Consider the following 27,169-nt stretch of genomic DNA (forward strand, 5'->3'; position numbering starts at 1 on the left):
ATGATCAACAAAATCAGCCAACTGAGCCTACCATTCGCAATTAATTGTTGGATAATATTCGGCCGAATAGATCATGTCCAACACAAAGTGAAGAAAATATAGAAGTATTAGCGGAGAGTGTCCGCGAAGATCGTGGAGAGCCGACTGACGTATGGAACGACTACATTTTACGTCGAGATCTTACATTACAAGCATACATAATACAGTTTGTGCCAGATGTCAATTCGCTCGACCTTCCCAAGCTTCGCTCTGTGGGCTCGAAGTTCCAAGAAGATCCGACGTTTTCGAACAAATTATATTCAGCGATGACGCTCATTTCTGGCTGGATATTTAAACAAGCCAAATTGCCGCATTTGGTACGAAGAGCAGTTACGAGAGAGCATTTTGATAGTCTACTGATCATACCTTGGAATCGGCCAGATTGGACATCTATATTACTTATCTCCCAAGCAACCGTTTATTCAGATTTCTCAATCTTGGCCTTAAAAACCGCTGGCTCGACCCCGGATGTTTGTTGTTGAAAGTGATCCGTAGAATATTTTAGAAAAACGGATTTAATAGAAAAAATCGCCTCGATCTAATGTACATACATATAACACACGTTCTTAATACCATACGGTTGTTAAGATGAAATATTTTCAATAAGTAGATCTCGAGATCAAACAATTTGAGAAAGGCTAACCGAATCACAAAGACATTCTGAGCCTGACAACTAATAGCTTCGAGAAAAATTAATAAATTAATAATAAAATTAGCCAGTGAACGACACTACAACCGATTTAAACAAAACTGTACCATGTGTCGGCAATCTTACAAAAATATAAATCGGAAGAAGCCCTGAACGCGTCTACGTGAAATTAATTTTATTTAAACACAAACAAATATGTTTGGCCTGCGGCCAATGTAAGTTTACTTGTTATTTCTCGCGATGAGCTACTACTGGCACATTCCCAGCATCACTCGCCGCCAGACGCTTGTTTGTGTCGCTCATTATATATGCATTGGCTTTCGATTTTATGAATGAAACGACTTTTTTTTTTTTTGTTGTTTCTTTCTGTGTTTTAAAAAGCAAATTGCCATGTGCATACCGAGTACATGTGTATGAAGCACAATAACGGCGCAAATTAACGGTAATTGGACACGCCCAAAAGCGGCAATGGCCTCAACAATAACAATAAATTTGAGGAATAAAGTCTAGAATAAACTTGGCAGCGCTGTGAGATTGCCGGCAACTGTGACGAAAATAACAGTCACGCCGCAGTTCTCTTCCGCTGTAGCTCGACTCTTACATGCATGTACATATACTCGTATATATATGTATAAGCATGTGTGTGTAGCTGAAAGTTTGTAGCATCTCGTGTGTCTCGATCACTACCTCTTTTAGTTGGTGTTCTTTATACACATATACATATGTGTATTTATATATGTATATACATATGTGTATGCAAGCTGAGTTCACCTCGCTTCGTTTACGCTATAATTACATAAATTCAATCAACCCACCGACCATTCAGTTAGTCTGACAAATACATAATTTGCACGGCAGCATGAAATCCTTAAATGCGGCCATAATGAAACGAAAATCCCAAAGCTTGCGAAAAAACGCCATCGGCCAATGAACTCGTCGGAGCATTACGAGTACTTATGCACTTGCCGGTCTATTTGTGCGTATTTACATACCCAACTACCTACATATGTATGTATATAAGTTCGGCTTTACGCTCGTGGTTGTGGGTACTCTATGCACAGCGGCAATTTTAATTTACTAATTCTAAAAATTAAATTACCATAGCAAACTATTACAAAGTGGCAGCAAACCGGCAGCCAACTAGCCCCACAAGCTATTTCATACCTGTGTATGTAAGTGTGTACGTGCTGCGCATGTGCAACACCTTCAATCGCCCGGCAGCTGTCCGACGTAATATATACATATGTATATGTACATAGCTGAGTTGTGAACATGGTTAATATGTAAATCTTCATCTAGTTTTGTGTGTATGTACACACGTATTGCTTGTCTGTTCGGCTTCCCAGCGGCAAAAATCAGTTCGCCTCATAAATTCTCACGCCATCCGCAGCCACCACGTTTTGGTTTCTTGACCAACAGCCGACGCAGTCAGTCAACCTGTTCGGGCTGTGTTCAAGTTGCGTAACATTTTACCGTTTGCTTGGTATTAGAAACCTGATAATCTAATTAAAGTCAGCTTAAAATGTATGCCCAGCAATTAAATTTTATTAAAATAGCATCCGGTGAGTATTGGGCGAAATACGATTAGGTAGCTATTTTTGGATCACAACAACAAGTGCTATAAATTTGATCTAGATACAACAATAAAATAGTTAACAAATTATAAAGTTGTAAGAAATTTTGTAGTGCTTATCTAATATTAGAGCTTTGCGTATATACTTGCGAACATTTGGAGTAAGCTTCTTGGTGTAGTAAATTTTAGGACGATAACTCAAAGACTGAGGCACTAGCTAATATACATACATATATACAAACGGGCAAACAGACGAAAAGACAAGTGGATAGGCAAATAGTCGACTTTCCTTCTGGGTTTTACAAACATTGTCACAAACTTAGGGTGCAAACAAGCAAGGAAGGACTAAGTTCGGGTGTCACCGAACATTTTATACTCTCGCATCGAATACCGTATTTGTGTAAAGTTTTATTCCGCTATCATCATTGGTTCCTAATGTATGTATATATTACACAGAGAAGGCATCAGATGGAATTCAAAATAGCGTTATATTGGAAGAAGGCGTGGTTGTAAACTGATTTCACTCATATTTCGTACATGTCATCAGATTGTTAAGAAAATATTATGTACCGAATTTCATTGAAATCGGTCGACTACTTCCTGAGATATGGTTTTTGGTCCATAAGTGGGCGACGCCACGCCCGTTTTCAATTAAAAAAAAAAACCTGGATGCAGCTTCCTTCTGACATTTCTTCCGTAAAATTTAGTGTTTCTGACGTTTTTTGTTAGTCGGTTAACACACTTTTAGTGATTTCCAACATAACCTTTGTATGGGAGGTGGGCGTGGTTATTATCCGATTTCTTCCATTTTTGAACTGTATATGGAAATGCCTGAAGGAAGCGACTGTATAGAGTTTGGTTTACATAGCTATAGTAGTTTCCGAGATATATACAAAAAACTTAGTAGGGGGCGGGGCCACGCCTACTTTTCCAAAAAAATWACGTCCAAATATGCCACTCCCTAATGCGATCCTTTGTGCCAAATTTCACTTGAATATCTTTATTTATGACTTAGTTATGACACTTTATAGGTTTTCGGTTTTCGCCATTTTGTGGGCGTGGCAGTGGGCCGATTTTGATCATCTTCGAAGTTAACCTTCTTATGAAGCCAAGAAATACGTGTACCAAGTTTCATCATGATATCTCAATTTTTAGTCATGTCACATCTTGCACCGACGAACGGACGGACAGACAGACATCCGGATTTCAACTCTACTCGTCACCCTGATCACTTTRGTATATATAACCCTATATCTAACTCTTTTAGTTTTAGGACTTACAAACAACTCCTCAATGTCTTCAGGTTGCTCTTCGTCCCAAATACAGAAATTTTGTTTAATTGCATACCCATTGATCCTGCGATGTCGCTAGAGAAAGTTTAATTAATTTTTTTTTAATGTCTATCGAATATGATATTGAGTATGATATTTGGGGTACTCACAACCTGTCATTAAGCATCATAAGGTCATAAAATTATAAATGTTTACGCTTATTAAAAAAAATTATTGTTGGATTATATACAAAAATTAGTTTACACAATTACAATTTTCAATGCTATGTTTCCGAATCGTTATAACTTATAACTTCATGAGACTATATGAAACCCCTAATTGAAAGTGATGCCAACAGCGAGGACATTTGAAATACTTATATTAATAGATCGTTGCCAAAAACAAAATTAGTAATCATCCAAACTTTTTTCTCTTTGGCGTATCACCAGCAAAATAGTTGTCGGAGTAGTGTCACATCATATTGCACTTCTGCGAAATAAATATATCCATTTTCCGCGAAATAGGAATGAGCTGAACACGGTTAGAGTAAAAACTTTCGACGTGCGGCGCGTTTCACTTTTCTGACTAAGCTTGTCTGCTATATTTTCCCATATATTTCCATTTTCAAAACTTCCAATATAAATGTAAACAGAAAACATATGTTCTGGCAATGGTAAGTACTAGTTAACCAATAGTTAATTTTAGTTTACCTTACTTAAAACTGTGAGCTCGGCCATAAATCTTGACGATGTTAAATTACAGTCAAATTTAGTATGAAAACTATGGGTAAAATTTATATTTTCTAAGCTTAAGAAGAATTTCCTGGCTTTCCTGAATCGAATTACGGAATTGTATTAGGCATCTCTTTTTTAGCATAGCCCTTAATAAGCTCTAAAAATATGTAATGAAAAAACAACTAATGCCTCGAATCCATATATTTCAAAATAACCTCTCTTGCGGCTTTCAACATAAAAATTTGAAATTTGTCTCACTGATTTTTTTTATCAAAGTCGGTAGAAGTAGCATCATTCTTCGAAATTCTAAACTTAATTTATTCATCCTAAATGCCACTTCACAGCGATGTCATCTATTTTAAGCACCTCCTAACGATTTCAACGGTAGCCGAAGCTTGACACCAATCAGTGTCTTATCTATCAAAGTTTGTAATAAATTCAAAGCCAATGATTGGACAGTTTTGAAAAGCTGTGTTGTTTCTAATTAGTCTACTTTTCAGCACATTTTGTAGCGTTTTTTTTTGTTGTCTAAATCGCTTAATCACCTTTTCTCTTTAGAAGTGCTTGGACATAAGCCGGCGCATATGTATGTATGTATACCAACATATGTAGGAGTGTGTTTTTGTTTATATGAATCATTCGTTTTTCATTAGACTATAAACGTTATAGAAATTGGTTTCTAATTTATTTTATGAGTTTTTTTTATGAAATAAACAAATTTGAAATAGGCAACACTAATTGCCGCTACATATATACTTATTTCTGTGTGTGTGTGTGTGTGTGTGTGGATATGTATGCATGCACCAATTTTGTAACAATAAACAACTTTCTGCAACAATTTAAGAAAGTAACTGAAGCAACATACTCTTGAGTCGATGAAATTTTGGAGATATTTTGGAGTAGCTTGTACGTGTCGGCCATGCTAATTACACCATTATTCTTTCCTACATATAGTACATTTGAGCTTACATACATATGCATGTTTGTATGTATGTGTGGTTACCAAATCCACTTGCACCTACCGAATTCTTGTCATTGTTATTCATTTATTCGAACACAGTTCAAAGCTTGTACACTGTGAACAGTTTGACCTAATAAAGTCGGTGCTGATGAAGTTTTCTGTTTACCCAATTTTGACCACCACGCAGTCGACGCGTTGGCTCTCAGTGTTGGCTTTGTTGTGTTTTCCTTTTTTTCTTTCTTCTCATTTCAATTTTATTACACATGGAAATTTCGCTAACTAACCGACGCGTGGTTCTATTTAGACACTTAACTGTTAACGTAATTTACTTTTTTCAAAGTCGCTCTTTACGCGCTCTACGTGCGTAGTCGACTGCGTCAGCGTCGTTGGCGCCAATCTTGATGGCACTTTTGCCGCGATCAAATTGCTTTGCTTTTCACTCTCTCGTGCGAGTCACTTGGAGCTGCGCAGTTTGTGAGAAAAGACGTGAAGTGTTTGGGTAGTTAAAAGGCGGTTAGATGAGAGGGTAGACGTTTTACGCCAAAAAAGGTAATAAAAAAAAGCCTATTAAATGGATTTTTAATAGTGATTGATGCTGAAGCGGCTGGCGAGCTATACTCGTATGTATCTAAGTATACTTATAGAAATGTGCATATAAATGTATTTGTACATGTTTATGGTTAGTTATTTTAATCGTTGTTAATATATATTTTATTATTAGCAAGTTGAATTACTTGGGATAAGGAAGAAAGGTGTTATTTTGGTCGACAAGAGTTGGAGATCTATCGTTATTGCTATTTTTTTTTTTTTTTTTTTTTTTTTTTTTTTTTTTTTTTTTTTTTTTTTTTTTTTTTTTTTTTTTTTTTTTTTTTGTTTACAAAGACCTCGATGCGTCGTAAGACATCCAACTACTATTTTGTTTCATATATTTGATGTTATAAAATAGAATATGATGACTAATATTATTGATATTAGAATATAGAGTAACTGAAAATTCTTAAATTTAAGAGAAAAATGTTAGAAAGCTAAAAATTACACAAAAAAAAACATAACTATTTCAGTATAGGTAAAGCGTCTGACCTAACGTTAGCATCGAACTTTAATGAATCCGACAATATCCTTTGATATTTGAGTTCGATAAATAATGTGAATCCCAAAGAGATTGATAATCTTCACTAGGCAACAAGCAAGGTGTGTAATGTTGTATTCATGTTTGATACTTGTAGAAACTACTTCTTATTCCATTTGAACAAATTCGACTATTTATTTAATATTATATAACACTGCATTCATTTCTTTTATGAGTAAACATTACTGAATATGACCTATGGTTAGGCTAGGTTAATTAAATAGGCTGATTACTAGTGAAGTTACGAAAAACCTTACTTGCTAGATACGCCTTTCAGTTGTGCTGCCCACAACTCCTAAATAAAGTATGCTGAGATTTCGCGAGCTCTTTGATCTAAGGGATCCCAACCTGATTGAATTTGAATATGTATGCATTCTCTTGACAAGACCAGCTAAACAGTACATCCTCTGCTACCTTCATTGCTGCCACTTCTGTTGGAAAGACAATGCGAATTTATCCCGCTCCCGTTCCAATCTCTCCGTGAGATTCGATCGATACGCTGTGACACCGCTCCATCCTTAATATCTATATCTTATCTATTTTCTTCAGGAACCAGCGACTTGATTAGCTGAACTGTATCAATGTCGTCGTATATATCGTACAGCCATCGCTGAATCGTTCCATCGACTGCGGAACTCGCTGTTACCAATGCGCAAAAGTCCATAAATCTTCGGTAAAACCTTTCTCTCAAACACTCCTAAGGCCGACTCATCAGATGTTGTCTGCCTCTCTACACCATATAGCAGTACAAGAATGATAAGGAACTTGTAGAGTTGGGTCTTTGTCGAGAGAGGTCTTTATTTTTCAATTGCCTACTCAGTCTAAGATTGGATCTGGTAGTTTGGCCATTACGGCTATATTCTATTCTTGCATCCTCCCGGCGGAACCTGGAAAATTTAGTAACCTTTGTGTAAGCCTTGTGGGAGCCAACCCGTGTGGAACCTGAGGTCTTGGCTAAAGGAGAGAAAGTTCAGCGGAACCACTCCAACATATTCAGTTTAAAGGTTAGCTGAAGTCTAATTGCACCGTCTATTCACTAGAGGTACAGCTGCGTGCTAGCGGCAGTCTTGAAACAAGCAACTCGCTATAAAAATGTGTATAAAACTTTATAATAATCACCTAGGGTGGGTATGAGGTCGGTTTGGGATCCGCCACATAGAAACCACTCCCAAAGAAAAAGAAACAACACCAGACCAGACCAGTAGCAGAGCTGTAGAGAGTAAACAATACATATTCTCCGGGTAATTTTTAAAATTTTCTTAAAAAACTGGAGATTACTAGGGATTAGGAAAATATACCAAAAATACGCTGAGGAATTGATTCCGTTCGATTAGTGCAATAGTGGTCCGGTATCAGTGGTTCCGCCAAATGAGCAGCTTCTTTAGGGAGAAAAGGACGTGTGCAGAATTTCAGATTGATCGCTACAAAACTGAGAGACTTGCGTATATGCAGACAGACGGACAGACAGATGTACATTGCTAAATCGACTCAGCTCGTGAATTTATAAATATAAATTTATGGGGTCTCTGGCTACCTAAAAAGCACAATTCCGAAATTATTCCTGCCGCCCATCTGATGCCCATATAAAATACGTATTCATATTAGAATAATCATAAAGATTAGAAATAAAATGTGCCTACCACCCAAACGAGGCAAATACAAATATAATTCAATTTACTCTCAAGCCCCGCAGGCGCACACAGCAGACCAAAAGGAAAGTAGCTGCAGTTTTTTTTTAATACAGTAAAACATAAAGCAATCATGAGCACTCATAAATCGTAACTAAGCATTCAACAACAACATAAAGCAATCTGTCTGTCTAGTCGCCCATTAGTCGGCGCTTTCTGCGAGCTGTCCGCCCCCATTGCATGCATTTGACAGAAGAAAAAGTCTTGTTTCGTTTCGTCAAGTGCGGCCTTTAGCCAACTCCTAACAGGCGGCTGTGACAGCTTTTCAAACTGCACACAACGAGAACAACAACAAATCAACACACAGACATCACTCAACGAATGGAGTTTTTGTGGCACGCAGATTGTAGTCGAGGCAAATGCGAGTACGAGATACGAATATGCAGATCAGCCATTTGATGCCATTGTTGAAGTTGTCTTCTAAGGTGTTGCCATTCTTTTTATAGGCAGCAATAAAAAATCAACTAGACGGCGCAAGTGGTGAACAGCGCAGCTAAAGGAGTTAATGCAAATTGCAACAAACATTCAATAAAACCACTCAGCAGCGCACTAACAGGCGGCATGAATTATATTGAGTGCGTGTGTGTGTGAGACTGCATTCGCATGTTAGAGAAGCGCAGGATTCTAATAAAAAAGTGTATTTAATGTACGTGTGCGCCATTGCTGGGAATGTGCATAAGCAGGAAATGCAAAAGTGAGTCTCACGATCGCCAGTAAAACAATAAAAGCTAGCCAACAAGGCGCAGCTAACTCACTTAAGTTGCTTACTTAGTTAGTTAGTCGGTTAGACAGGCAGAGCCAACCCGCCAGCCGTGGTAGGGTAGGCGCTGCAGACACAACAGCTTTAGGTGGCTATTTGGAAGCTGGCGCGCTGTCAGCTAGTTAGCTATTGAGCCACATATGCATGCATGCAGCACACATACATACAGCCATCCAGTCAGACATAATTAAGGCACATAAAACATTTTTAAATTACTTTCGTGTTTTATGGCGCTCTTGCCCCTGCTATCTGCAACTTCCTCTGGCATTTTTGATCTTAACAACATCGCTTGTTATTTGTATGTATGTGTTTGGATTTATGTTTGCTTATCATTCCAAAAACAGCGGCCACTAAATTGTTGCATGCAGCTGAATTGCAGAAACGTAAATTGAAAACAAAAGCCACAAACACACACGTAATTTGGAGCGATTGAAATACATAAATGGCAGCGATTCAAAACAGACTTCGTCTTGCATGTCTGTGTTCTAAATGACTTATAACGACTCTTGCTCGCATGCCAGTTCAAGTTGTGGCAATATCACTAGCAGCTCAATGTATTGCTGCAACAACATCAACACCAGCGCAATCATCCAGGCCGGGCCTTCTAATGCATTTGGTGCATGCAAGCTACCGCAATTTGTCGGGATTTTAGCAATCTGCTCGCCATATCCGATTGCCTGTCCTTATTGCTGATTACGCGCCGTTGCGATTGCTCTTGCTGATGTTTCTGCCGTTGCTGCCATTATGCGGTGCCACTCTCATTTCAAACATACTATGCATCATTGGACGCTACCAAACAATGTTATTATAGTCCAAGTCACTAATATATTTCTTTGCCGTTTGGAAAAAATATAATATTTTTCGTTCCCTTATATTTTCATCTTTACTGAAAGTGAATTGAGATTTTTAACGATCACCCTAATGTAGTTAAATTCGTAAATCAGACTCAAATGCTCCAAAATTCTATGTTGCCGTATTTGTTAAAAACTGCTAATTTCTCGTAACTGTTATTGTGGCAAGCCTGCCGTGAAATGCACTTTTTATATCCGCCTTTCTTTACGGTGGTAAGGGTAAGACATTTCAGTTAAATTTCGTCTACCAGAATATCATGAAACATATTATTATGACCCAAAAACAGATGAACAATCGACCGAATATCGTGGCAAAGGTGAGCCGAAAACGAATACACCACATCAAAGCAGGGCAAAATCAAGGTTAGGTTGATAGTTTTCTTCATGAATTTTTCCCCAAGTTTTCAAACGATATCGTGCCGCTACCATTAGCCTGATTTAGCGCCTTGTTACTTCTGGCTATTCAGCAATCCCAAACGAGCGAATTTACTATTTTTTGCTTACACTTAACATAGCTTTACGAAAAATATTGTCATGGATATCTTAGCAACTTCTGATAGTGTCAAGTGTCCAGACTACAAAATTATTCGTCCAAATATTGAATGTGCTCTGATTTTTATAATATTTAGTTTTTTTTTGTTTATCATGAAGCGCATTTTTGGTAATATTTTTTGGTTTTTGCATCCCAGAAGGTTTTAAGTTTTAATAGAAACCAAATATGAAGATATCTAAACCTACAGTCTACCAAAGTCACTCAATAAAACTTATCTTTTAGTTTGAAGAGTTTATTATGCTCCCAGAACCCAATAATAATAATTAATTTATCAAAGCAGTTACGTGGAAATACATTCTTTGAAATAAATTTGTAGAAAACTTCCGAAGCTTAATATAGAAAAGTTGAAAGGCGGACTGTAGTTGATCTTCAAATACGGCAATGCACGAAAAATACAGATTTTCATCAGATCAAAGTTCTGACTGTTCCGAAATGTGAAGCTTGAAAAGTTTAGTTTAGAAATTTTTCTTAGGTAACGATAAAGCACCAAATTATGAAGAAATTTTTTCAATCTTTACGATTCTAAGATCAAATAGTTGATACTCCTATAACGGATATCATTTTCAGATAATTTATATAATTATGGTAAGAAACGGGGAGATATGTTTCACTAGATCTAAACGTTATGAAAGATCGTCCCATAATGGGAGCATATTGCTTATCTTTAAAAAGACATTGTCAACTTGAAAATTATGAAGGAAAAACTTTCCAAGTACATTCAATTAGTGTGATTTTGAAATTTGGCACTCTGTTTTTTTCAATGACTTCTTTTTTTCTCCAGACAAAATTGGTTTTATAAATACTATATATCTGTTATATTTGCATGTTCTTCTAATTTAAATATTTAAATACAGATTTAAAAATAAACGGGAAATAAATTTTATAAAATCATGTCATGATCACGATCTTATATCTAAAAAAGCCGCTGTAGACCAGTGTATCATATTTAGGATATGATAAATTATGGGCGACAACGAAACACTTTGATTGTTTCTTTATTTAAGAAAAGGGTAAATAACAAAATTTTATATTTTGTTTTTACTTTATTTAACTATAACTTACTAATTTTTGTTAGAAAAGTTGGAGGAAATCAGAATCATCGGCTGATGATCGCTTTTAAATTATCACAAGCGTGAAAAAACTAATTTGAATGACTAAATTATAAATAATAAAGTCTAAGTTGACGTTCAAAAAAGTTTGAACCAAAAGTTTTGTTCCTTCCGCCTTTTTATTTCATATGAAGCGGAATCCTTTACAACAAAAAATACCAGTAACATGTTCGCTCTGATTCCCTTTCTGTTGTTTCTGATATTTAATTTAATTTCATCAACAATAATTTTAGTTAATAAAAAATAAACTTAAAGATTAGCAACAGACTTAAAGCGAAAAATTATTTTAACTGTCCGTGAAAAATTGCGTTCTTAATAGCTTTACCCATAAAGTAACCAATTGTCGATCACCAGCGCTTTCAAATTTGCAACATACAAACTCTTTACATTTAGGTTAAATCGAATTGATACGCCAAATTAATCGGTAAATGAATTTTTAATTTATATTTGCCCCAAAAATTTTCATTAATTTTACTTCAATTGAAGAAATGTTCGTCACAGTACAAAATGATTAGTTCTGCCACATTAAGAACTATTTTACAAAAGCCAACATTTTTTTGCGCCTAACTTTATATTCTTTTTTTTGCGAAAATGAACATTAAAATGAAATGTGGAATATGCGTGGAGTCTTGTTTGCTTACAAAAGTTTTTTTATGGAAAAGATATTTTCTTTCTAAATGTTCTCGGAATAATTTATACCCGAAAGAGCCTAAACGTTTTCAAGTTTTCACGGAATTGAACGCAGAATATGACTAGTCATATTTTAATGTGTTCTTTTAATTAAAATTAAATTAGTTTTTATCCAGTCGCTCCAGTCGTTCTCTAAAATTATTCCTTTAATAATAAATAACACCTGTCAATAATAATTCTCTCCCAAATGTAACCACTGCCGGGTGTACTCTGTGTACAGACTCCTCCCAAAACTTTTTGCTGGGAAATTATGCCAAATTCTCCTCACTTTACATACATTTCTTTCATGCCAAATTATTTCGTTGTAATAATTTTTGAGGTCAACTATTTAGATTCTACTTTAATGCTTAAACGGATTTTTATAAAAAAAAAAATGTATGTGAAAGAAAAAAAATAACAGTTTCTGTACTTACACACATTTATAAAAATATCTTTACGCGCAATCAGATGGAGAGAAGTACACATAAACTGCTAATGTTGCGCAGTGAGCAACGAGTACAAAGAATTCTGCGTATTGCGAACATTTGCTTGAATAGAAATGATGTCGGCATGTTGAATGAATGAATGAGGTTTGGCCGACCGGCAGATGAATGGCTGGAGTCGAATTGCGGCTAAGAGCTGTGCTCATGCAGTGAACTTTGTGCAAATCCATTTGCTACGCTTTAGTAGATTTAAAAGCGCGTTAGAAAACCAAGCGAAACAAAACCAAAAAAAACAATGGTTTGAATGCATGTGAGATAGATTAAGCGGAGTTTGCGGCGAGGAAGATGTGCGAGGAAATAGGTGAAAACTCGGTAAATTAAAACCTACTAATGAGCCAACTTGGCGTTAAAATGCAATGAAAACACAATTAAATTTTAAGAACACACAAGTGATAAGAGCCATAATAACAACACGAAATTTTGGCAGTAGGTTAAACTTATTAAATATACACATATCTAGTACAATGTACCGCCGAAGTGCCATAAATTGCAAATACGTATTATATACATATAAGTATATGTGTATATGTACGTCGCATTTTTTAGCTTAAAAGCGCGAAATATGACATTGTGATCATGAATTAAATTAAATAAAAATTTTTGTAAATATTTTTTTGTTTAGAATTTTCTACCCGTGAAGAGGTACTTTTTTATGATTTAGAGTTTTGAGAAAATGAAACGATTCGAAGCAGTCAGAACTTTGATAAAAATAAATACGAGGAACGGAAATTTTAGTTAAATCACAAAATATGTATTCATTAATCTACATTAATGTTTGCATTAGGGTGCCAGTGCTTCCTCCAATCGTCGAAACATATCTCAAATTCGATTTTTGGTCTAACTTTTAGTTCTTTCTGCGATGCGCATTTCATATCATCTATGCTGGTGAATCGGTGGCCCTTTATCATATAGAAAAACTATTTTTTGAAATAGGAAAAAGTCTCACGAATTCATGTCTGACAAATATGAAAGCTGGGGCTTTCTTAACTACAGACAAAGTAAGTAATGAAAAGCTTTGACAATTGACAATTGACTACAAGCTCGCGAATTTTTAATTTTAAAATACTTGATATTTTCTTAACGCACCTCGTAAATTAGGCATAAAGTTTAGGAAATAAAAAAAATTTTGCTCTTTCCCGAAGCTCATGTCGCCGTTGACATCGTATTTGGCATAAACGATCTTAATCGCAATTTTTAATTGAAATCATAGCATCAATAACTACTTTACTCGAGAGGATTTTTCTCAGGATATTCGAACTTTATCCATGAAAATGATGCATGCTTAAAAAAAATACGACTTTTTCCGTAATCCTTTAGGCCAATTTGAAACACATGCTAGTGTCGTTTAAAGATTTTGTCGTTTGGATAAAGGTTGATCTTTGAAACTGAACAAAAAGCTCAGTCCTCAAAACAGAAAAACTTAACATTTCGTTGATAACTGCACGGACCATCTCAGAAAGGAAGAGAGCGTGCTTTTGCTTCTCGCAGCTTAAACTACTATTCATGCAATAGAGCATTCTTATCCTTTGCCTAGAAGAGCATACCAGGAAGCAGATTGTACTGGATTGTATGGAAAATAATGAACAAAGGAGAAAAAGTTGTGGTTTTATTTTAAATACAGCTCTGCATAAAATATCAGCATTTTTAAAGAACTTTTTATTATACTGTTGCAAATATGCATTTTTCCTCGAAATTTCGTCTCTCATGTAAGCTAGTTCTCTTATAACTATTAGTCAATTTAAGAGCTGACTAAATTCCCAAATCTCGTATATTCACCTAAATGACCTTTACAAAACAAACATTTTAAAATGTACACACTTTGGTTTGGGTATTTTAGATTTCTTTTACGTGCATAATGAGTGTGCAGATTATCTGAGCGCACTAGGATTTGGTCCATAAATTCACATTTCTAGTTAAATGTACAAAAAATAGTAAAAATATTTTCGACCGCAGTAAGTTATGCCAAACATACATTGCTGTTTGCATATATTATACAAATTGTAATATTCCCTAAAAAAATAACCTTATGGTGAATATTGATTTGAGATTCTGATTACACTAGCAATAAAGTTGTCTAGTCTCAATAAAATATATGTAGATAGTATTCAGCTAAAGTCATAATTTCTTTCAATATCTCCTCGTTTTAACTATTTCTTCATTTATTCTCGGAAAATGCATTTTCCCAAAATAAGTTTAAAAAACAACATAAATTAACTTTACAAACAAGCAGTTAAGAATACACACATACACGCGCATGCATACATTTTGGCTGCGCACACAATATTGGCCTGTAAACAAACTACATACATACACAGAAAAAAGTTTAATAGCAAGCAATAAAGCTGGTAGAATTCACTTACCACTAAGGCTCGCTTAACCGTAAAAGCATTTCGAGCAGGTTGTCGTCGTGTGTACGCCATATCGAGATGCGCACACTGCCGCTGCGGCCACGGTTGCTGCCTCTGCTGCACCAAAGTAATATTTCCTCGTGTGTTGTTGTTTTTTTTTATTGTTTTACAAATGTTTGCAGCTAGCGGTAATGCTACTTTGACTATTTCGGTGTTGCTTGTAGGATTTTATGTCTTTAAGGCAATTGGTTTGGTTGTTCTTTATGTTTACGGTGCTGTATGAGCTATTACTTCACACATACACACACACACTCACTCGCACAACAACTGTTGGGACGTAGGGGCGTTCGGACGCACACGTTAACTTCACTTTAGCACGTTATGTTGCGATCCGTATGCGTTACGGCGGCGATGACAGCAAACATAGGGGCGCGTCGTTGTGTATGTGTCTCGGTATCTGCGCGAGTGTGAAAAGAATGAAAATAAAAAATGAGAAATTTTCGAGTATGAATAAATATGTGTTTAGCTATTTAAAACATATATACATTAACATTTTAGTCAAACGTTCGCACACTTTAGTGAATGAATGCTCATGTGTTAGCGCTGTATGCAAGTGTATTTGCGTTTGTATGTGCGTGTCTACATATGTATCCATATTAAAGAGTCGCTCATACATGCAGCTGAGTGCTTTCACATGAACTTCACCTAAAGTGAACTCAGCTGAACCGTAGCGGTACGTTTAAAAAGTTCGTCTTGCCATTATGGTTGTTGTTGTTTTATTTTTTTAGCGAGTAAATAAAATAATTTAGTAGAAGAAAACGTTGTTAAATGCAATGAAAACGCTGAGAAAAACTTATAACTACAAAAATGCCGCGGCGGTGTGCTATTCGCGCAAAGAAATTAGTTTTGTATTTGTGACAAAAGGAGCAAGCGCAGGTTGAAGCGCAATGCAAAAAATGCCAAATTGAAAATGTAAATGAACGTTTTTAGTTGTTCAAGCATGGTAACCGAAAAACCATTAAAATGAAATGATGAATGAAACAAATGAAATGTCAAATGGCACATCTTTTGTATTGCCAATTATTTGCAGCCTTCGCTGAAGACAATGAATCATCTATGTATAAAGATCTATAAGTCAAACAAGTTAATTAACTGTCGACATTGGATGGTTGAGGCTAGAAATTATTTTCCAGCTGTGCGCTATAGAAGAATTCTCAAAAGGTTAAAAACGTGGCTTATTCTTGTATATATGTATGTATATTTACATGAAAAGAAGTTGCCAAGCTTCTTGTTGTTGAAAAAATTTATTTTAAACCTAAAGTTGATACAAGTCTTTCCAATTAACCTATAGTTGAAATATCTGATCCAATAAAGCAGAATTTGAGGAAAAATTTTTTCAGCGACAATCAAAAAAGCAATTATAGCTTATTTAAATTTCGCAATATCAATTTAGTCATATGAACATGGTATTTTATTAATTATGAAAACCGTTAAATTAATTTTTGTGTACTATTCTTTTAATTACGAAACACAATATGTCTGTTTCCTGTTTCTTTTAAGAGAAATCAACTATTTTTGAATTTAAAGAAAAGACTTAAGCAACGAACTCGACTTCAAGTTGGGAAATTTCCTAATAAACTAATATGACAGCACTTAACTTAACAAGAAATTACTACAATTGTCACCATTCAAGTTGAAAAATAATTTTATTTTTATAGTTTTTATTGATAAATGAGAACAAAGGTCGAATTCTGAAAATGCGCTTACAGACCATATACAAAAACGGATGAACAATATGATAAATGTTTGTCGGAAAGTAAACCAAAAGTTGGATTGCAAATGAAATACAGATAAATATACATATGTTCCACAAACTAAATGACACTTTTTGCAAAGCAAATACAGTAAGAAATTTCCATACAAGAACTTGATTTTGAATGTTCAGATTGCATGACAGATATATGCTATAGTAGTCAGATTTAAACATTTTTTCAGACATTTTAGTGTTACGTTGGTCAGAATTTCATTCGAAATTTCGTGAAGATATGTCTTCAACTATAAAATCTTTCCATACAAGAACTTTATTTTGATCATTTAGTTAGTAAGGCAGCAATATGATATAGTAAATCCGTATAGAAAATTTCTTCTGATATTGTAGTTTTGCTTTCTAAAATACTTTATGCCAAATTTGGTGGCAATATCTTTTCAACTAAAAAGGCTTTCCATACAAGAACTTCCTTTTGACTGTTCAGTTAGTATGGCTGCTATATGATATAGTAAACCGATCTTGAAAATTTCTTCTGATATGGTAGCTTTGCTTCTTAAAATACTCTATGCCAAATTTCGTGAAGATATCTTTCGAATTAAAAAAGTTTTTTATACAAGAACTTCATTTTGATAGACGGTTTCGACAAATGAGCAGCTTTCTGATGTCGTTCCTGCATCTGTCTTATATAAGGCGGTAAACAAAGACTATGCTAAAAAACTTAAGAAATTATTTTACAAAGAAGTCTTACTTTCTAGATATATAGCAGTAAAGCGATTGAGTGTGAGGTTGGCAACTAAAAAATTCAAAAAGAACAGCTGTTGTCATCAAATAAAATTTTTATAAAATCCAAAAAAATCCATCCACATACCCTATAAGTCGTAAGATATTGGGAACTATATTTTGACATAAGAAGAGGCAATTTCGAATATAAGAAGAAGCATATTTTTTAAATCGTATTTCTTTTTTTTTTTTTCTACATTAAATATATACAAATAAAGTTTGATTTTCAAGGAAACGTTACTGTGTTTTATCCTCTACGGGATAGTCTCAATTAGTAGCTGCTTAAGTTTAAGTACTTATTTACGGCCGTGGTGCTAGCTTCAAATCTTCCCGCCAAAGTGTTTTCATAGACATACCCGCTTATGTTTTCGAACTCTTTGTACAGTAGTGATGAGCTTAAAGCCAGCACTTGCATATCCATATATATTTGAGTATGTGTTTATAGAGGCTTAAACAACAGCTCACCTAACAACTCGTCTCGATGGCATTTTATGTTGTTATTATCATCTCGCTTGACTTTCTCAACTCCTTTCTCATTTGTTCAACTTTTTTTATGAATTACGGTTTTGTTTTCTATTTAAAAAATCATTTTACTTTTTACTTTTGTTAGTAGACACATTGTTTATGTCGCTTAAGAAACTACGACGTTAAAACTTCAACACCAACCATGGCTTGATGGTGTCTTGTGACCATAACTTTTTATAGTTACTGCGGTATTTGGAGCACACTAGTTTCGGTCAGAGCAATAAACTGAAATTGCGACTTTTATTACCCGCCCAAAGGTGAGAACAGTAACCAAAGGCTAACACAGCTAAGCATATATGCTGATGTATACTAATACATATATATATATATCATATATATATACATATATATTCGATACCGAAAGTTATTAGACAACTGACCGTATGCCCTGTACCAGCTAAAAGCGACTGCCCGAGACAACATCTTTATGGCTTAATTAAGTTTCGTGTAAATGTGCTGGAAATTGCATTTTGCCACTAATATTCGCGATATATTTACGCTACTCTATTTTACATAGCGCTACACTGCGCTTATCATCTTAGCCAACTAGTTGACACATTTCTTTCGATTAGCCTAACCCACGCCAGGTCAAGCCGATCACATAGCTGTACAGCTGCCAGGGCATTTCCACTGCCACACACATATATACATACATGTGAGCGCATGTATGTATGTACATATATTGTGTGCCATATCTCGAAATGCAGTCAGTCAGTCGGTCAGTCAGTGCACAAACCAATCAGCCGCTGCTGCGCTGCAGTTGGCTGTTAGTTACTCAATTAGGCAGTTAAACTGTAATAGTCACCCGGGCGAATGCGACTGCACCTTATGGCCAATGTGGCACACTGATAGTCTGCATGTGAAAATTTCCACTTTCAAGTGAAAGGCGTACCGTATCGAAGTGCAGTGAAATGTGGTGGCTGCATCACTCCGTCTGTGCGATTGCGCTCGCCACACACCAGCTCTCACCGCACACTTTTCCACCGGCTCGTTCGCCTTGCACTCTTATTTGCACTTCCATCTGCTGTGAACTTTGTGAAAATACTTTTGGATGAAAAAAGAACCAAAAGCTTTTTTGTAAACAAATTTGTACAATATTCCTCGACATGTATGCACATGTCTAACCGTGTGTCCGTAGTTATGTTTGTACTAAAGCTTTTAAATAATGTTTTATATGTAGTTACAAGCCATTTGATTTGAATTTCTTCGTTGAAGTGAAAATAAAAGAAAAGTACAACAAAACACGTTTTAATTTAATTTGATTTGTATTCTTTTGAAGTACTAAACTTCTTAGGCGATTTATTGGAAAACACAAGCATAAATTTTTGCAATGTACATATATATGTATGTAAATAATGCCGTCTGGTTGGATTTACAATAATATTATATATTTGTACACTTAATGTGATATTTGTGCATGTATATAACCATTTTGGCACATAATCTCTGATTTTTATTGCTTTTTAGCTTATAAACTTCTTGGCATAATTACATCCATGCTAATTAATTTAATCGAAAACATAAGCAATTAGAAAATTGTGAAATTTTGTTTATTTATTTTCGAATTTTTTGTTTTTATATCCTGAACAGCGTGCATTAAGTTTGACTCGAAGTTTTTAACACCCAAACGGATACAAATACTTAAAGAATGTATACAACATGCTGATACATGACGTTCTGAGTCTTTTAGCCATATCTGTTGGTTCATCGCGAACTAGTTCTTCAGATATCAAACTGATCTTCTTGAAAAGCTATTTATTTATCGGAGCTATCTATATCGAATCACTATAGCCTATAACTGCAATACTAACTGAGCTTTCGGAAAAAGTGCTTTATGTAAAACTTTTTCACTTGCCGAGATGTCTTCAGAAAGTTTGACTTCGATTTTTGCCAAAATCAGCGGTGCGATTTAAGAAGAAATTGTTCTGATCGACCTTCTGTAGCATATAGCTTTCATATGAATTGAGTGATCAAAGCCAAGTTTTTGTACGGAGAACTTTTGTATTTGACAAGATATCTTCGGGAAAATCGGATGTCGATTATTGCTGAAGACAACGAAAGCTAAATGCTTCATTATCGAAGATATAAGCATATGGGACTAGCAGACTTTATGGTTGTTATCAGATGCAATGTAGTACCCTACGACACTACTTGTCTATAATATAATATAAAATAATGATTTTTTTTTTTTGGCGAGAAAGCTAATACAGATAAATTCAAACTGAAAATCCTTCATAGGATATATTTCTACTTCTATAAAAAAACTAAAAACTAAACTAATACGCATTTTTTATTTTGAAAAATTTCAAACCAGTATCGATTTACATATTACATGGCATTTCCTGCTGATCAGAAGACTTAAGTAACGAACCTGAAACAAATTATTGCGTACAATAGAACACCTCGTAACTGACAAATTTTCCTCCACTTCACTTTGTATTACATATGTTAACATTATTAAGTTATAATTTTTTTAAATCAATATTGATATTGAAGGTCTCATCCATAATGTGATCACCTAACAAAAAGTGATTTCCTTCTGTCCTAATTTTGTATTTAAGAAATTTACATACGAGTATTTGTAAGTGCCCAGTGAGAAAGGAATTCAAATTCTACGCTACGCAATTTTAATGAAAAAAATACAAAAGCAATTTAAGTTTTAAAAGTTTATTGATAGATCATAGATTAATCAAATATACTTAAAAAGCATACATACATTTATATATATAGTAGATATATCTATATATATTTTTTTCCATAAGCCATTAATCTACCATAACCCTTACAACCCTCAGGGTTTCTTATAATATCGTATTATATTTGGAAAGCACTTGTAGTAAGTAAATTATGTTCACTTGCATAAATGTAATGTAGTTTTTTATTGCTTTTTTTGTAAGTACAAGTATATAAATGTACAGCTATTGGCAAAAGCTAAACTAATTGAAGACCAAAGCAGAAATGGCAAGAAAACAAAATTCCATTAAAAAGTGAAAAAGTACTATTTTAATTATTTGCTTGAGATATGTTGCAAGTTAGTCAATGAATCGCTGCAAGTCACTCACAAATATTGTATTTGTGTTTGTTTCTTTTGTGTTGGTCGAAAGAAAGCAGACAAAAACGTTCGTTTTGTGGTAACAGTAACAGTAGAAAGTTGGTTGTTGGAAAGTGTATGCAGCTAATTTTAACAAACAAACATAATTAATAAATTATTGAAAATTTCAGTTGTACTATGTTGCGATAGCCAAAAGAAGCACATGAATCACTTCTAAGGCTATAGCATTTTCTTACAAATATCTGTTTTCGTAACAGAAATTATATGTATTGGAAGCAGAAGAATTTTGCAATATCATTGTATTTAGAAAAGATTTTGAACAAACGTTGCAAAAAGTATTCAAAATTAAAATTGTATGTTGTTTCTTATTAAAGGTATCATTTTGCTATCAACTCATATGGCAACATTACCAGTCACGGAGTTGTAGCATTGCAACACCATTATGCTATTGAAAACTAATATTCTTTATGCAACTCCTATGTCGTTAAAAATTGTTAGCAGAGGAGTTAAGGTGAATTATAATAAAATATGCTGGAGCATTGTTCTTACGATTGAAGAATTGAAGAATATCCACTTAAGGGTACAAGGTTTTATGGGTTTCAAAAAATCGAAAAAATCAAGTTGATGCGAATAATAGTTTCGGAGATAAAGCCTTGAGAACTTGTGCGCTCGAGGTCAGCTATACAGTCACCTAAATATTTAACTCGTTTTTCTCGAAACTGTGTTTTTTAAATCGGTTGGCAAGATTTCTCGAGAACTACTCAACCGATCTTCATGAAATTTTACACAGGTTTTTGAGATACAATTCTTAAAGACTTAGACGAAGTGCTTTTATCTATTTGAAAAACAGAATATTGTGAAGTTTTCATTTTATTCGCCAAAAATAAAATTTTAGTTTCTTTTTTATTTTTTTGTCCACGTTCTAAGTTAGGGGTTTATCGAAAACACGTATTTTTCCCACTTAAGAAGACCCTGCAAGGAGTTCTTCCGCCAACACGGGCGCCTCTTTTTTTCAAGGGGTCACTGGAAATGGCGTTACCATCAAAGAGGAAGCAAACTCGGAAACATTCTACATAAAGAAATTAATAAAAATTGCAGTAAAAAGAAGCACTTTCTACGTCATACTTGACAGCGCTATCTGTGGAATGAATAGCAGATTCGCCGCAGTGAGTGACATAAACGAATCGTGCTTATTTCAAGGGCATTTCCATGATATGAGAGAAGTTAAACTCAATGCATTAGCAAACATTTTTGCAAAAAATTATTTCGTTGGCGTATATGATAAATAAGCTATTCACCTCAGACACATTGATGAACATTTTGAAAACCTTCTTACTCCATACAATTTATTGAATGCCATCAATGCTCGAAAATTAGGAAGACTTTTCCAAATATTTGCAACGCTTTGAGAATATTTTGCACTTTACTCAAGTGGTGAACATTAGGAGTACATTAGCAATCATCGATCCTGCTCGTCATGGCGTACGACTAACTACACTGTGCCTAGAGGCAGAGAATTGCCTATAAGTCGGAATTTTAGATTATGGCAGCTACCACTTCTAAGTTCCATACAATTGAAGAATGGTGGATTTCAAACTCCGTTTTCAATAACTGTCAATAGATTTCAACAGTTTTTACTTATCCATATATTTTTATATTCCGCTATAATCTGGAAAAATATTTTTTTCTGAAAGTCTATGTTTGAACTGATTTCCATATAGCTAATTTTCAGAATTGCCAAATTGACTCAGCTCGCGGACTGATAATTTATATAAATTTTTGTAGTGTTTCCAATGTTTCCTTCACACATAGCAGAGTATAAAATATATATATCTAGTACAGGGTATAAAAAGCATGCCATTTATCATATATAGAATAAGTCAACAATGCTGACATACAATTAATATACAAGTACTTATCATAAAAACGAAAACCCTGATTTTTTTTTCAAAACATGTAATAAGCATGTAAAAGTATCAAATTTGTATGTCTCTATACATATATACATACATATATATTTAGTTTTATTATAATTTTTTTTTTTCGCATTTTAATTTTGAAGAAGTGTCTTTGTCTACATGAAAACCGCAGACAGCAACGCAAAATCATTTGGTTATTTTCTGGTTGTCGTGTCTCGCTCCTCGTGAGTCCACTGCAGAAAATATTTTAATGGAAGCTGTCAAAAAGCACCACTCCTGGCACAACAGCGCAGATACACAAGTACCACAAATGCAAATCAACGGCGTAGAATGCGAGGAATGTCTTATGACCAAAGTAATGACCAGACGAACTGACAGATCGATGAATTGCAATGCTTACAACCACACATAGACACTCGAATACTCGTGCTAAAATGGAGGCTGCGCACAGAACTCGAGTGGCAGTATGAAAGTGCGCTCGGCGCTTGGCGATTGCGTGGTCAGTGGCAGGAAGGGTGTGCATAAGCCACAAGTGGTAGAGAACAACTAAGCAAACGAATATCCATACTGAGTAGGTAGGTGGACAGATCAAATGAAGTGCTGCCGTGTTTTGTGGACTCACCAGCGGGACACGCGCACAGTTTAGCACTTAAACCAAGTTTTGAATGTAAGGCAATTGCAGACGAAGACAAAGGTGAGCCAACGAAATAGGCATACTCGCACCAATCTTTGAACATATGTATGTATGTGTGTACAGCTATGCATGCGCTTAGGCTGTGGCGAGTCACCCAAGCAAAATGGCAAAGAGACAGACAAATCGTCGAGTGCAAAAGGTGTGTTGCACAAATAAGCTGATAGAAAAGGTGGATCTTAACATGAGTTGATGGCCAGCGAGCGAGTAACTGGTTGGAGAAATGCTTATGTAGTCGATCGGTTACTCGATTCCTTACATGATTGTTCATTGCTTAGGAAGCTCACTATTTGTTGAATTTAATGAATTGCCAGCAAGTTCACCAGCCAGCCAACTGTACACATACATATATACACACAAGCATTCTAGGAGCTGGTGTATGGCTGACTAACTGACTGACCCGACTTTACGGCTGACGAAGTAAAAAGCACAACAACGACTAGGAGCTGAATTTTCTTACTTATGCATGTATGTGTTGCCGGCCAATATTTTTGGCGTGGTGTATGTGATTTTCAACACCGTTAGGTGGCCAATATGGCAATGACGCTGCTCATGTGCAACATCCCAAGCGGCTACCTTGGCAATTGCTTGCAGTGCGGTTAGTTATTGCATTCTATCGTTGTTGGTGGCAATGTAATATATTTTTGATGCGTCTAAATTTGCTGCCAGGAAGTGGCATTCCGAAGCCTGTGTTTGTATACAATGGCATAAATATTGCACTACTGATGTAAATCCAATATGTCTGGCTGTCAGTTTTCTAACTAAATTCTATAACAATAAAATACGCTGCTTATTCTAACGGTATATTTATGTCAAAAATAAAAACAAATTGTACAGATATAAAATTACCAGCCAGTCAGTCAACAAGTCAAAGCATGCCAGCCAGTCAGCTAGTCAACCAGTTGGCAAAGCATAGCCACCAGCACTTTCAGCGAAAACCTCAAGCGACATACATATTAGCGCTTTATTGGCGTTAGTGGTGGTTATGGCATCTGACCCTTGGCAAAGAACCGCAATACTCGAAAAAACCAACTGACAAACATAGTGACAGCCGCACTGGCAGTTGCTTAGGTATGCATAAACATACATACATATATATATACATACACTATATGTCTATATGTAGCTGGTCTAACCACTTTCCAAAAGTAGCTGTGGATTTTTCAGCCACTTACAAGTACTTCAGCTGAATACATAGCGCTTTTACTAAATACAGTTTTGCATGCCGTGCAGTAGCGCTGTGGCGGCAAGAAGCCTTATGCTTCGCCACAATGGCAACTCATCCGCTCCGTGCGCATGCCATTCTGTGGAAATGCGCATATTTAGTTGGTAACGGACGAAAATTAAAACGAAAATCTGCACATTGCAGTTGTGAGTCAAAACGTGTAAGGTGAAATGACGAGTGTAAACGATTCTTGCATTTCATATGTCTGCAGTTAAAGATGCGCATGAGCACATACATACATATGACATAATATATAACATAGGAAATCAAATATAATTAAAATGAATTAATTGCTAAATCTACTTTAGCTGCTTATTTTACGCAGTGAGTTTTTGCAAATTCCCCACCTACTAAAAAATGCAATTATGCTTTTACAAGGTAATAGTTTCGATATTGGGCTGTCAAAAAGTCTTGCGGTATTTTATTGAATTTTCAATTGTTCATAAATTTTTTTTTGTCTTTTTGTTGTTTTCTCTTGATCGATGCTACGGCTGCTGACTGAGCGATTTTACCGCAATTTTCGACGACAGACCTTCCGGCGCATTTTCGACCACCTCTACACCAGAACGAAAACGTTGAAACCATCGTTGTGCGGATTAAATGGAAACTGTATCGGGTCCATAAACTGCACAAATTTTATTGGCGGCTTGAGATGCATTTTTGCCTTTATCGTAGTAGTACTGTAAAATATGCCGTATTTTCTCTTTATTTTGCTCCATATTTGCGACGCTATAACTCACGAACGACTTRAAAGAAACGACAATCAATCAAACGCGTGTTAGCGCGTGAAATGAGCTTTCCAAAAAGGTATAGCATGACCCAATGATTATTTTTTATTAGTTAAGTTATGGTTAAAAAATTGTTATTTACCGAATCAAGGAGTCTTTGTCAAGTTAACTACAACACAATTGTCAGATGGCTGCTAACCAGTTGTTCATGATTATTTGAGTATGCGAAAACTCTGTATGAAATGGGCGTATGCGTAAAAACCATCCTCCTAGTAAAATTACATCGAAGTTTGGTTGAGTAGGATTATCACTGTAATTGACAGGACCGAACCAAAATAATGAAAGAAGCAATACGTTTGGTCAACTTAATATTCCAATGTTTGTAAAAAAAACAAGAAATAACTTTAGTTTCGGCTGGACCGAAATACCATTCACAGGTGCATTTTTTATAGTATAAGAGGGTATAAAAAGATCTTTGTTTTGATTTTGATCGATCAGTTTGTAAGACAGCTATATACTATAATGGTTCGATATCGGTGATTCTGTCAACTGAACAGCTGCTTTGGGAGAAAAGTATATGTGTAAAATTTCGGATCGATATTTCAAAAACTAAGGAACAAATTCGCATTTATACTGTCGGACAGTCGCAATTATCATTTATGATACTTATACTCCAATGTTTACATCTGGTTGTTACAAACTTTGTGGCCAACTTAATATTTCCTAGTAGGGTATAAAAAGTACTAAGAGAAATTCGCTCAATTACAATTTTTAATTGAGATTTTTTGCCTATGTGATATTCTATCTTTAACTCATTTACTCAGCATAATTCTTCAGAAAGAATCTATTGATGTGACAAAGGCATTAAATATGATAAGCTGCTTTTAATCGAAGACAAAAAGCTGAGAAACATTTTTGATCCATTTATTCGGACACAAAGAAAATAGCGGCAGAACTGAAAGTGGACGAAGAAAAATCACGAATCTGCGGACGACAAAGAAAATGCGAAAATTTCTGCGTTAGAAGCCTCGGTGTACATTCTTCTATTGGATACAATCGTGAAGATTTGAAGACGCTTTTCTACAGAAGTATTGGATGTATTTCAACTGAGTTTCTGATTCCTGAAAAAGTACGTGTTTTGTAAACCAAAGAAATGGAAAAGCTTATTGACTGCTTGATAGAAAGATTCAAAGGTCTTTCTTTTGGATAATGGCAACGCCATGAGATGTTTGAAGCTCAGAGGTGAACTTAATCACTGGCAGTGCCATCGGGGACAGAAGCAAAAGTCAAAACACAACAAGTTACTGTATTGGAAGCGTTGAAGAACTGCGATGTAAGCCTATACCCCATAGTTCATAGTTTTCTTCGCGTACTTCCTGTCACAAATACGAGCTCTGAACGCTCTTTTTCGTCACTTTGCCGAATGAAAACCTGGCTGAGGACGAACATGCTTCAAGATAGATTGATCGGCCTGGCGTTGCTGCAGAAGAGGTTCTCGAAAGATTCTCAAAACCCTGGCTCGCATCGTTTTGATTTTTTGAATTTTTTGAACTGGTGCTGTAGGATGAACCAAACTAATGTTACGGTGCGTCAATTTTTTTATAAGTAAAAAATATATAAATATTTTTTGTTTGATAATGAGGT

The 27,169-nt window shown here is 35.3% G+C and overlaps 1 protein-coding gene across 1 annotated transcript in view; it reads right to left on the minus strand.

Moving 5' to 3' along the window:
- The window catches only part of LOC108967023 (putative mediator of RNA polymerase II transcription subunit 26), a 55,856-nt gene that overhangs the window by 27,319 nt on the left and 1,368 nt on the right, over positions 1–27,169 (minus strand). The window contains exon 2 of the mRNA XM_018930233.1: positions 14,850–15,294. Coding sequence (XP_018785778.1) covers positions 14,850–14,909 — 60 coding nt within the window. The 5' untranslated portion in view covers positions 14,910–15,294. The remainder of the gene's footprint in view (positions 1–14,849; positions 15,295–27,169) is intronic.

This window comes from Bactrocera latifrons, unplaced genomic scaffold (genome assembly GCF_001853355.1).
Source record: "Bactrocera latifrons isolate USDA-ARS-PBARC rearing strain unplaced genomic scaffold, ASM185335v1 scaffold_172, whole genome shotgun sequence".
Taxonomy (NCBI): Eukaryota; Metazoa; Arthropoda; class Insecta; order Diptera; family Tephritidae; genus Bactrocera; species Bactrocera latifrons.